We start from the raw sequence: 13,040 nt of genomic DNA on the forward strand, positions 1-13,040 counted from the left end.
TAGCTTTTGGCTGCACTGCACAGCATGTGGGCTGTTAGTTCCATGACCAGGGATCAAACTTGAGCCCCTGCATTGAAGGCACAGAGTCCCAACCACTGGACCACCCGGAAATTCCTTATATGATCTGGGTACTATTCAATCTGGATTTTATTTGAGGGAAATACCTTTTCCCAGCTTGCCCTTTTATTCTCTTTATGATGTTTTTTTATCTATAGTTAAAATTATCTATAACATAAATTTATTAAACTGGAAAAGGATTTTTCCTTGACTCATTTGTGACCCTGCCAAGTTAAAAGACAGGTATCTCCAAGTTTACTGTACAAAAACCCCAACAGAGTTAAGAATGAATCTCTATCATTCTGATTCCTTTCCTGCATTTGTAAGTATCATTTTTCACATAAGAGACTAGGAAATGGATATTCAATGCATGGTTTGGTCTACAGACACCCTCCTATTCTTCTAAAGAAGGGATTGCCAAATTTTTTTCAGTAAAATGCTACTGCTACTGCTGCTAAGTTGCTTCAGTCGTATCCGACTCTGTGCGACCCTATAGACGGCAGCCCACCAGGCTCCTGTGTCCCTGGGATTCTCCAGGCAAGAACACTGGAGTGGCTTGCCATTTCCTTCTCCAATGCATGAAAGTGAAAAGTGAACGTGAAGTCACTCAGTCCTGTCCAACTCTTAGTGACCCCATGGACTGCAGCTTACCAGGCTCCTCAGTCCATGGGATTTTCCAGGCAAGAGTACTGGAGTGGGTTGCCATTGCCTTCTCTGAGTAAAACGCTAGACAGTCAATATTGTAGTCTTTTCAGGCTACATGGTCTCTATCACAACCACTAAAATTTGCCCTTGGAGCATGAAAGCAGTCATAATTAGTATGTAAGGCATAAACATGGCTTTATTAGTGGCACTGAAATATGAATTTCATGTTATTTTGCATCACAGAAAAAATTCTTTTTTTAATCATTTAAAGTCTAAAAACCATCTGTAGTTTATAAGCTGTATGGGAACAGGTGGTGGGCTGGGTAGTAGTTTGTTAGCCCATCTCCAGGGTGTTGTGGTGGCATCTGTCAGACAAACTGTACCCGCTGATAACCACTGCCCAACACGACTGTCACTAAGCAGCTTCTGAGTTAGTTCAGTGTCTTAGAGAAGTGCCTACCGATAAGAACCCTGAGGTGAAGAAAAGGCAACTGTCAGGCTTGTCGCTGGTTGTGCAAAATGATACGTTTATGACAGGCTGTCCCTTGGTCTAAAGAGTGCATTGTGAGGTAAGGGGCTGGTGAACTGCCATTGTGTGGTGGGCAGTGGAAGGTACCACCTGGATCCTTGTCTTTGGGGGGAACGGTGTGTGTAAAAAAAAAAAAAAACAAACAACATGGTTATCGGTATGGGCTGCTCTGAAAAATAGGCATTTGGGTTCCAACCATTCAGTCCCCTTGTCAGACGGTGTTTCTAAATCCTGATTGGTTGGTAGTTCCAATACTTTGGAACCGGAAAGTGAGGGTTCTCTAGAGCTAATACACGGCCAGGGCCCCCAGTCCTGGGGGTTGGGAGGAAGACCTATCCTGTCCCCGTACATTTATCAAACAGGACCTCTCTATGGGCCAACGGATGGGGCCCTCAAACCAGTGACCCAAGATGGGCAAAAATCATGTTCTCACACAGTATCCCGCAGACCCCGGGTCTGCAGGCAGCGGCGTCCTTCAGTTTGGCTGAAGACCAAGGCGTTCGCCAAAGAAGAGAACCGAGCTGTGCACACCGCACGAGTTAGAGGAACCCGCTACCAACTGTCCCGCGGGCGAGACTTCCCTCCGGGGAGCGTCACCAGCGGTCCCGGGAGAAGAATCGGACCTTATAGGCAGGTGCATCGGGATCTTGGGGGAGTCTGGGCCCTTTGTGCGCCAATTAGAAAGTGACGGTCGGTGGAGCACCCCGAGGTGACCCGGAGGCCTGGGCGGACCGGTCGCGCCGGCTGGACCCCTCACGAGGCGGCCCCGCCCCCTCCCCGCGCACCCCCCCCCCAGGCCCCGCCCCCTGCGGCCGGCGGCTCTAGGGGCGGGGGCCCCGGGACCAGGGGCGGCCCGGCCTGACCTCGACCTCGGCCGCGGGCTGGACCGGCGAGTCCCACCCGGCCGGCGCAGGCCCGGGCCCGCGAGCCCCTCCCTCCACCTGTCCCCGCCTTGGAGCCCCGCGCGGGCTGCGCTCGCTCGCAGCGGCGGGGCCCGCAGGCGGCCATGGCGGCGGGCGCCGGGGCCAGGCCGGCGCCGCGCTGGCTGAAGGCGCTGACCGAGCCGCTGAGCGCGGCGCAGCTGCGGCGGCTGGAGGAGCACCGCTACACCGCGGCGGGCGTCTCGCTGCTCGAGCCGCCGCTGCAGCTCTACTGGACCTGGCTGCTCCAGTGGATCCCGCTGTGGATGGCCCCCAACTCCATCACCCTCCTGGGCCTCGCCATCAACATGCTCACCACGCTCGTGCTCATCTCCTATTGCCCCACGGTCACCGAGGAGGTAGGGCCCGCCGACCGCCCGCCGCCCGCGGGCCCCCAACTGCTGCCCACCTTGAGCCGAACCCCGGCGCAGGTGCGGCCCTGGAGGCTCCCGGGGCGCCGCACTCCGCCAACCCGCGCGCGCGGCAGAGCCGCCCGGGTTCGCGGAGGGGTGGACACCGCCTCTACATCCGCGCCGCGGCCGCCGCGAGCCTTCTCCGCTCTGCCGGGAGACTATCACGCCCCTACCCAGTCCCGCGTGTACCCCCAGCCTCCTCCGGACGGCGGAGGGGCTCTCAAGGTCACTGCCCAGTCCCGTCCACCCCCGGGGCGGCGGACGGGCTGTCTCGGCCACTGCGAGCGAGGGGCCTGCCTGTCTGGCCGCCGCCCCATTCTGCGCCAAGTTGGGGGTGGGGGTGGACAAGCAGTCGGTGACTTTGCACACTGGTCACTGAACACCCCCAGCTCCGTCCCGCCTGGCCTTAGGGCTTGTGGTTTGGTTGACCAAGCCCGAAATGCCCTTTGGACACTTTTATACTTAACCGTCTGTTTCTCAAAGGCTGTGCTAGTGATCCTGTAATTACTGATAGCGCTGATCAAAGATAAGTTACTTTTAAGAGATTAACTACTTCCTCTTTCTTCGTTGACACCTGTTAATCAGAAGCGTCCCTTGGACTGAGTGTGATGGGGGGAGCAGGAAGCAGAGGGGGCCACTCCCATCTATGGCTTTTTAGAATACCTGGAATAAAGACTACATTGCACGTTCTGTGACATTGCTTTCTTTTCTTTGCCCTCCACATAGAGATTCCGTTTATAATCGTATTTGAGTATAGGTCCTGGTTCGTTGGTTGTTTTAGTGGCTAAGTTGTCTACGACTCTTGCGACCCCGTAGACTGCAGCCTGCCAGGCTCCTCTGTCCATGGGATTCTCCAGGCAAGAATACTAGAGTGGTTGCCATTTCTTTCTCCAGGGAGTATAGATCCTGTGGAGAACTAATTTGACTTGAGGTTGGATAGGAATACAGTGCCCTCCATACATGGATCCTTTTTTTTTTTTTAAGTATTTGATGAAGCCTACATTTTAAACATAGATTGATGGATGTTAGTTATATTAATATTTGATTTTTCGGCAGACGTTCCCATTGTCAATTCATTTACATATTGTTTAAAAAATGTAAGTGGAAGCCTGTTTGCAGAATTCCCCAGAGGCAGTGTGCCAGAATGGAAGGTGCACTGGGCCAGAAGGGAAGGCTTGGTTCTAATGTGGCTTTGCCACACTATGGAATGACAGACAACGTGGGCATGCTTTCCTCATGTAAAATAGAAATAATACTTGCCAATACTTGCCAAATTTCACAAGAATGCAGTGAGGACTAAATGATATATTACATGCAGATAAATGTAGAAAATTAGAATTTGTTCAACCTGTTAAAAATATTACTTTTATGAAAAATGTCCTGCAAACCTATAATAAAGTTTAGTTTTTATTGGGCCTTGGTTTCGCTGACAACATTTGAATGTTTCTATTTGCCAGTTAAATCATGAACTTTTCAATATTAATTTAATAACCATCTGTTGAGCACTTCCAAAGAGCAGGACAGGCAGAGAAGTCCAGGAGATTCTGTTCAGGGATGACAGGGGATGGGGCCTGATGGAACAGGTTAAATTATTAATTTTTAGGCTATGCCTCATTCATTCAAAAAAAAAGGAAAAAGGTGGCAGATAGGGAGGATCTGAGGGACTTAAAAAAAAAGAAATCAGAATGATCTAAAAACAGGAAGTAAAGTTTGAAAAAACAAGATGAAACTGAGAAGTGTTTCTGAAATGTAATTAGATCCTGAACATGTTTCTAAGTGGCTGTAGCCGTGAGGGGAAACACCGTTACAGGAGTTACGCTGCCTGTCTGATAATATCCCGGCAAGACCACAAAAGGAACGTCGCAGTTCATAGGCCACAGAGACAGGGTCTGACAAGGTTCAGATCTAAGAAGGCCTGACTACAAAGCCCGATTCTTTTTACCATATACCACCACCGTCTCATCTGCAGTTCTTTCTTTTCTGGGTGATATGCAGGAAAAATACCTTGTGTTTTATGTAATGCTTATCAGGTGTGTAATATGCTTTCACATTCATTGTTGCATTTGTGTCTCATATCAACCCAAGGAGGCTGGCAAGTTTTCTCCCTTCCTAGAAAGGCCTTCGCACCATTTTAGTATTTCTTCTGTCCAGCCATCCTGAACTAATAGTGGCATACATTTTATTAAGAGGAAGTTGAGGCCTGGAATGTCTTTAACCTGGCTTGAAATGTGTTTTCTGATTCTTAAACTTAAGAGTTAGTACTTTTTCAGACTTGGTGGATTCCTTCCAGAAAGGGTCAGGGAAAGCCCATACAGTTGTTAGACTCTGATGCTTGGGTTAGTCTACCCATTTATGATTAATGCTCACTACATATCTATGTTAATAATATTTGATCTACTTTTTAACTGTATTGATATTCTAGGACATGACTGGGGATGACGAGAAATTAGGAGAAAAAAGTTAAGTGATTTACATTGTTGTGCAATGGTGCTCTGAACTGCATATCACGCCACCATTTCATTAAGGAACTTTCTACTCCAGCCAAATTGAACTACTTCCTATATCAAGGGTATTTCTTGGGACTTCTCCTGGCAGTCCAGTGGTTAAGACTGCATGCTTCTAATGGAGGCTGGGGCTGGAGAGGGGGGTTCAATCCTGGTTGAGAAATTAAGATCCCACATACCACGCAGTGCAGCCAAAAAAAAATTTTTTTTAAGATTTCTTTCCTTCTTGTCCCTCTCTTTTCTCCTTCCTCTTTCTTTCTCCTGTCCCACTTCATCTCTCTGTGTCCATTCCTAACACTACCTCCTTAGGAAATTTTTCTTCCTTCTCTGAAGTCAAATCAACTACTTAATCCTATGAACTTCCATAATAATAGCAATGATAACTAACATTCTGGAGAAGGAAATGGCAACCCACTCCAAGACTCTTGCCTGGAAAATCCCATGGACAGAGAGGAGGCTGGCAGGCTACAGTCCATGGGGTCGCAAAGAGTCAGACATGACTGAGTGACTTTTTAACTAACACTTACCGGGAATTACTTACGTACTTGGGGCTTCCCAGATGGCACTAGTGGTAAAGAACTAGCCAATGTAGGAGATGTAAGAGACATGGGTTCGATCCCTGTCGGGAAGATTCCCCTGAAGGAGGGCCTGGCAACCCACTCCATTATTCTTGCCTGGAAAATCCCATGGACAGAGGAACCTTGTAGGCTACAGCCCATAGTGCTGCACCGAATCGGGCATGACTGAAGGAACTTAGCATTCACACGTACACACTTAGGTGCTGGGCATTCACTTAAACTGCTTTTGTCTATTATCTCATTTAATACTCTCCACAACTTTATGAAAAGGTACTACTATTATCCTCATTTTATAGATGAGGAAACTAAAGGGAAATAAATTAACCTCTTTAAACTGAGTCCAGGATTCCAAGCTGGAAAACTATACTTCTGCTGTAGGTCTTTGTAGCTCTCCTGTGGAACTTCTCCATTTATTTTGGTTATGTGTGTGATGTGATGTTTGGTTATGTATGTCCTTATTGAGTAAGACAGTCTACCATATTTTAAGTTCAGACAGCAATTGCCCATTTATTTGAACATTCTTCACAGCATAGTGCCCTGTGTAAAGTAGACACTTGGTAAATATTTGCTAAACTATTGACTGCGTGCAGGAAATAGCAATTTATAATCTTGGGAGATTATGTTTTTCCATCCATATTCAGTTTTAGCTTGTTTCAGATTAAATACTTATCAATTTGGTCCAGGGAGTTTTGACATGAGTATGCAAGAGTCAGGGCAAACAGAAAACAAGAACTGAATTGCGTCCCCTCTCGATGAGAAAATTTGGTGATTCGAGTCTGGTTCTTTGGGCTCCAGCTTAGTAGCATTCTCTGCTTATTTTTGACTGGCATAAACTGTGGCTCCATTCCCTTTTCGGTTTTCTTGAGTAAATGTTTTTGCTCTGCCCTCTTGCTATCTGTATATAAATCCATGTGACTGCTATTAAGAGTGTGTTTATAGCAGATTGGTGCCCAGCATAGGGCTGGGTCAAAGGGCCTTGAATAATTTCTTTCCCTTATGATATGAATTGAAAGCAAGTGTATCTGAGGAGATATTTACAACCTTAAGAAATGGTTTGTTCCCTGTCTAAATATTTCAGATTCGAGTGGCCTTTGGACTATCAAGAATTATTTGTTGGAGGAATAATAAGAAAAGGCAATAACCTAGTCAAATTCTGTTACAGGTTTGGTTTCTTTGAAATCTAGAATATTTCCTTCTAGTTCAGTAACTTAAGAAGCATCATTTATGAAGGCAGGACTCTTGTGAGAGAGTGGCCTCTCATACTAAAACAAAATACCTCGCAGGAGGTGAAAGTTCTAGAAGCAGGGCAGGGAGTAGAGTGAGGCAGGCAGGCACAGACAGCCCTGAGGGTCGAAAATGCCTCCTTGAATCATGCACCCACAGTGCCTTGCTGGCCTCACCCTAATCCCAGTGCTGTCTAGAAGGAGCTTCTGCCGGTGATGTAGAAGTAGCTCTGATGCCTGTGGCTTTTCTGTGCTTGATTCCCAAGAAACAGACTGTTTCCCCTTTAGAATTCTGGTTCAAGTGTGGATAAAACATGGCCTTGTGAGTATGGAAGGAGCCTTAAATCCTGCTCCTGGTGGGTTTGACCTGGGCAGAAGCGCCAACCACCTGGGTTCTGTGAAGTTACAGTGCGAAACAGATGTGAAGGTACCCAAAGGAGTTGACGGTGACGATAGATCTGTCTAGGGGTTCTCTTCGCTCCCCTCCCTGCCTGTTTCCCTTTGCCTAGTGAGAGGCTGGCATTGTCAACAAGAATTCTAGTAAGTACTCAAAGAGGTTTTTAAAAAGAATACGACTGTTTACACTAAACTTAAGAGAAGGAATGCTGTCTTTCAAGTACAGCTTTCTACTGTCCTGAGAAAGTCCCTCTGGCCCTGAAGTTGGTTGAACGCTGTTGGGTGTTCGTGCCCTGCCTGGTTTCCACCCGCAGCTGGTAACCTGCCTCATTGTAAGAAGGTGGGTGTGTTCCTCTCAAACGCTGGCCCCTGCCCTGAGCTGAGGCCACAGGTTGGGGTAAACCAGTGAGCTGCTAGGGCCTTCCTGCTGGGAGGGATGGAGAGTGACTCTTGGCTTCCTGTCCACCAAGCCTCTGGAGCCTCCCCAGCCTTGGTTCCAGTGGGAACCCTCCCTTTGTAAACAACGAAATGCCTCTGGTCACAGGCTCAACTGTGTCACGGGCACATAATACAGGTTAGAGCAGTCAGATTAGCAGTCTATTAAAATTCCATGAGTTTTCTCTCAAAAATCACTGCTGCTGCTAAGTCACTTCAGTCATGTCTGACTCTGTGCGACCCCATAGATGGCAGCCCACTAGGCTCGGGTATACCCGTGGCTGATTCATGTTGATGTTTGGCAGAAACCAACACAATACTATAAAGCAATTATCTTCCAATTAAAAATAAATAAATTTATTATATTAAAAAAAATCACTAGACTCACCCAACTGGGTACAAAGTCCACCTTCTAACACTGTACCAGCATTACAGTTTTTCACACATGCCTGATCTTTGTCTAAACGCAGTTTTTATTTTTTATGGAGAGAGAAGTCAACTGATGTTTGGATAATTGAAGTCTCTCCATTACCAGCTGACCCAGTGGTTACTGGTTATGTAATATCTTTTGCATCTGTATCAACTTACATCCAAGGCCATTTAAAGCAAAGAGGACTTTTTAAGTGTGAAAATTCATATAAGCAGGCATGTATAGTTTCAGTATTTCCTAAATTTTAATTTGGGAACATTTTTGCTTTTGTGTATTACCTATACTGTTTTTCTTTACATAAACTTCAAATCTACTCCTTAAAAACTTAGACTTAAAGCCTTAATATCTGTACAATTATAGGTTTGATAGCTATGCTAGCTAGTTTTAAAATTATTATTTTTAAAATAGATTAAAGACATAAGTATTAAAATGAAAAGTTTACCTAAGAATCACTCAAAAAGTATCTTATATAGTATCAGAAATAATAATAACTAAAATTTACTGAGCTCTTCCCATAAGCCAGGCACTTTTCTAAGCACTTGACATGTAATAATTCATTTAATTCTCACAATGAGCTGAGAACAGTGATTATTCCCATTTTTCATAAAGGGAAACTGAAGCACTGAGAGGTAAAGTAGCTCATTCAAGGATCATTTGCAGGTGGAGTACAGAGTATATACTCCTATCCAGTCTGCAAAAAAGCCCCAAGACATGTATTTGTAAATTTGGAAACCATTTTACTGAATAGTTATGAGGTAACCTGTTACTTAATCATCAGTTGATTTTAATCATCTAGTTATTTAGCTCCCATGGTATATATAGCAGGTTTTAAAACCAGAGAACATACCTCCTACTCTGGAGAGGATTCTATTCTCATATTAAAGATGGGGCCTTGGAGACTACCTAGGTTAGCCTTTTCATTTATAGAAAAACCTAAGACTGTATTCCCCCAAAATCCAGTATTCTAGGGTCTGAGCCAAAAGTTAAATTTGTCCAGTGCACAGAAATGTGTTCACTGATCACTTTCTAAGTCTCTTTTTCCTTTTCCTGATGTGTGTGCTCATTCAAACACACAAATAAAAAGGAGTATGATACCTGGAATAAATAATTGATCTATATATGAGTGTTCTCTGATCCAGAGTTATTTTGAACAAAAACAGTTGCCACATGTTCTAATGTTTCTCTAATCCTTTAATTCAAGTAGCTAGAAGAAGTAAAATTTCCCAAATACTTAAGTTTTATATAGTTCTTTTTTTGTGGTGTAACTGACAAGCAATTTAAATTTATTAGTGTTTTTTTAATGACATGAAAGTGAAGGGGAACTAAAAAGCCTCTTGATGAAAGTGAAAGAGGAGAGTGAAAAAGTTGGCTTAAAACTCAACATTCAGAAAACGAAGATCATGGCATCTGGTCCCATCACTTCATGGAAAATAGATGGGGAAACGGTGGAAACAGTGTCAGACTTCATTTTTTTGGGCTCCAAAATCACTGCAGATGGTGACTGCAGCCATGAAATTAAAAGATGCTTACTCCTTGGAAGGAAAGTTATGACCAACCTAGATAGCATATTCAAAAGCAGAGACATTACTTTGCCAACAACAGTCCGTCTAGTCAAGGCTATGGTTTTTCCAGTGGTCATGTATGGATGTGAGAGTTGGACTGTGAAAAGCGCCAAAGAATTGATGCTTTTGAACTGTGGTGTTGGAGAAGACTCTTGAGGGTCCCTTGGACTGCAAGGAGATCCAACCAGTCCATTCTGAAGGAGATCAGCCCTGGGATTTCTTTGGAAGGAATGATGCTAAAGCTGAAACTCCAGTACTTTGGCCACCTCATGGGAAGAGTTGACTCATTGGAAAAGACTCTGATGCTGGGAGGGATTGGGGGCAGGAGGAGAAGGGGACGACAGAGGATGAGATGGCTGGATGGCATCACCGACTCGATGGATGTGAGTCTGGGTGAACTCCAGGAGTTGGTGATGGACAGGGAGGCCTGGCGTGCTACGATTCATGGGGTCGCAAAGAGTTGGACACAACTGAGCGACTGAACTGAACTGAACTGACTGAATGACATGCTGCTACTGCTGCTGCTAAGTCGCTTCAGTCGTGTCCGACTGTGTTCGACCCCGTAGACACCACCCCACCAGGCTCCCCCGTCCCTGGGATTCTCCAGGCAAGAATACTGGAGTGGGTTGGCATTTCCTTCTCCAATGCATGAAAGTGAAAAGTGAAAGTGAAGTCGCTCAGTCGTGTCCAACTCTTAGCGACCTCATGGACTGCAGCCTACCAGGCTCCTCCGTCCATGGGATTTTCCAGGCAAGAGTACTGGAGTGGGATGCCATTGCCTTCTCCGAATGACATGAACTTATGATTATTTCTTAGTAATTATTTTATTTTCTAGAATAAACATATAATCTTCCATACAATCATGTAAGATTCATCATTAGTGAAGGTATTATTTAAAATTGTGATTTACACACATCATTGAATACCATGCAGTCATGTAAGCAAATGGTGTAGATCTTTATGCTTGACTTGGAAAGATTTCTATGATGTATTATAAAGTTCTGATCTTAAAAGATACAGTAGATTTTTTTTTTCTTTTGGCCACACCACATGGCTGTGGGATCTTAGTTTCCTGACCAGGGATCAAACCCATGCCCCCTGCAGTGGAAGCATAGTGTCTTAACTGAACCATCAGGGAATTCCCAGATACAGTGGATATTATAAAGATAATATAATTTAAAACTTTAAATGTTAAGGAGCTTATATGATCTGGAGAAGTTTTACTTTTTGTAATAGCCTCCTTCTATAGAAGTATTCTGACATTAACATATTGCTTGCTGCTGCTACTGCTAAGTCACTTCAGTCATGTCCGACTCTGTGCGACCCCATAGGCAACAGCCCACCAGGCTCTGTCGTCCCTGGGATTCTCTAGGCAAGAACACTGGAGTGGGTTGCCTTCTTATGACTTTATAATTCTATAATTCATAATCCATGCCCTGATTTTCCTGGGTTTACATTTGAAATTTTTGAAAATAAGTTTTTTTTTTTTTTTTTTTAACTGGAATTGAGTTGGGATAGCTCTGGAAATCCTGCATCCACCTGGAGAACTTTCTGGAGTGACCCGCATTTAAAGCAGACTCCTGGAAGGAAGAGGCCTGCTGTTCCTGGCAAGAGGATCTCCCCACTGGGGCCTGTTTTACAGAGATAACAGATAATCTGCAAACTATTTCATAGCTCCCGGGTGGAAATGGAGGTGATGACTGCAGGGAAGAGAAAAGATAGGTCCAGCCCCTGTGGTCTTGGGAAGACTGGAAAGGGAATGAACTGGCAGCTGGTGGACTGGTGCGCCTTCGTGGGTTTAAAAGGAAGGAAGTCTCTCTCAGCTTGCAGCCAGTTTCCCACCGCTCGGGTTCACTGAACTTGAAATTGTATTACTCGGCCATTAAAAAGAATACATTTGAATCAGTTCTAATGAGGTGGATGAAACTGGAGCCTATTATACAGAGTGAAGTAAGCCAGAAAGAAAATCACCAATACAGTATACTAACACGTATATATGGAATTTAGAAAGATGGTAACAATAACCCTGTATACGAGACAGCAAAAGAGACACTGATATATAGAACAGTCTTTTGGACTCTGTGGGAGAGGGAGAGGGTGGGATGATTTGGGAGAATGGCATTGAAACATGTATAATATCATATATGAAACGAGTCGCCAGTCCAGGTTCGATGCACAGTACTGGATGCTTGGGGCTGGTGCACTGGGACGACCCAGAGGGATGGTATGGGGAGGGAGGAGGGAGGAGGGTTCAGGATGGGGAACACATGTATATCTGTGGTGGATATATGTTGATATATGGCAAAACCAATACAATATTTTAAAGTTAAAAAATAAAATAAAATTAAAAAACAAAAAGAAAAAAAAAAGAAATTTTATTTGTGGGGGCAGGAAAGTGCTTCTTAGCAGGTTTGAAAGAATAGATAAGAATCCAGATGGGAAGCTACACCTAGTCTGTGTAGCCTGCAGGGCAATAAATATGATAGATCTCGTCTCATGGGCCAGGTCATAAAACTAGGGTTTGCTTCCTGGATCCAGTCTAACTCTCTTCTTGATGGAACTTTATCACCCCTCCCTAAGTTTCACTTTTATCTGTAATAAAAAGAACATAATAGCTGCCTTGTCTCTGTGGATTGCTGTTTCAAACAAAATAATGCATTTTTGAAAGTCCTTTGTTGTACTGTTTAAGATAACATTACTACCTTTCCAGTCTCTCTTGTAATGACCTGTGGATCATCTGTTCCAGAAACATGAGCTGGTCATGGACTCATGAATAAACCTTTCACTTTAAGGACTCTACCTTCATTCCTGCTTAGCCCTTCTCTCTGTCTTTTCCTGTTGAAATTCCCCTGCCCCTCTTTCCCCATTTAAACTGTAAATCTTAACTCCATTGATATTCTAGTGAGGTCATGTTAGGCCAGCAAGCCAGTTTTCATTCCTTTCTCCAAATAAGGGGCAGAGTCCACCTCCAACCATGGTATCCAGGAGCAGCCAAATTTATTTCAGCATGGATTTCTGTTAACACCTTGACCTTTAGACTTACCTGCTGCCAGGCTCCCAGATCAGAAGTTAGAATCAGGAGCTTTTTAATGTGGACCTTTGGGAGTTGCTTCTTGAGAAGCTCCAAATTTTCCATATAAGAAGTTTCTGTATAAGAAGGGAGAATTGGAACATCTTCATGTAGATTATTTACTTTCTGTCATTTAGGGGAAAAGGATTCAGTGGAAAGGAGCTTCCCAGGTGGCACTGTGGTAAAGAATCCACCTGCCAATGCAGAAGATGCAAGAGACATGGGTTCGATTCCTGGGTTGGAAAGATCCCCTGGAGGAGGGCATGGCAACCCATGCC

The 13,040-nt window shown here is 44.7% G+C and overlaps 1 protein-coding gene across 2 annotated transcripts in view; it reads left to right on the forward strand.

Moving 5' to 3' along the window:
- Positions 1–2,074: 2,074 nt before the first annotated feature.
- CHPT1 (choline phosphotransferase 1) overlaps positions 2,075–13,040 on the forward strand; it is a 29,764-nt gene continuing 18,798 nt past the window's right edge. Inside the window, exon 1 of one of the 2 annotated variants that reach the window (XR_011566658.1) lies at positions 2,075–2,510. Coding sequence is in view for 1 of the 2 variants with exons in the window: in XM_019959886.2 (XP_019815445.2) it covers positions 2,238–2,510 (273 nt within the window). In the remaining variant the exon portion in view is untranslated. The remainder of the gene's footprint in view (positions 2,511–13,040) is intronic. The other variant, XM_019959886.2, reaches the window with a different exon arrangement.

Source organism: Bos indicus, chromosome 5 (assembly GCF_029378745.1).
Source record: "Bos indicus isolate NIAB-ARS_2022 breed Sahiwal x Tharparkar chromosome 5, NIAB-ARS_B.indTharparkar_mat_pri_1.0, whole genome shotgun sequence".
Taxonomy (NCBI): Eukaryota; Metazoa; Chordata; class Mammalia; order Artiodactyla; family Bovidae; genus Bos; species Bos indicus.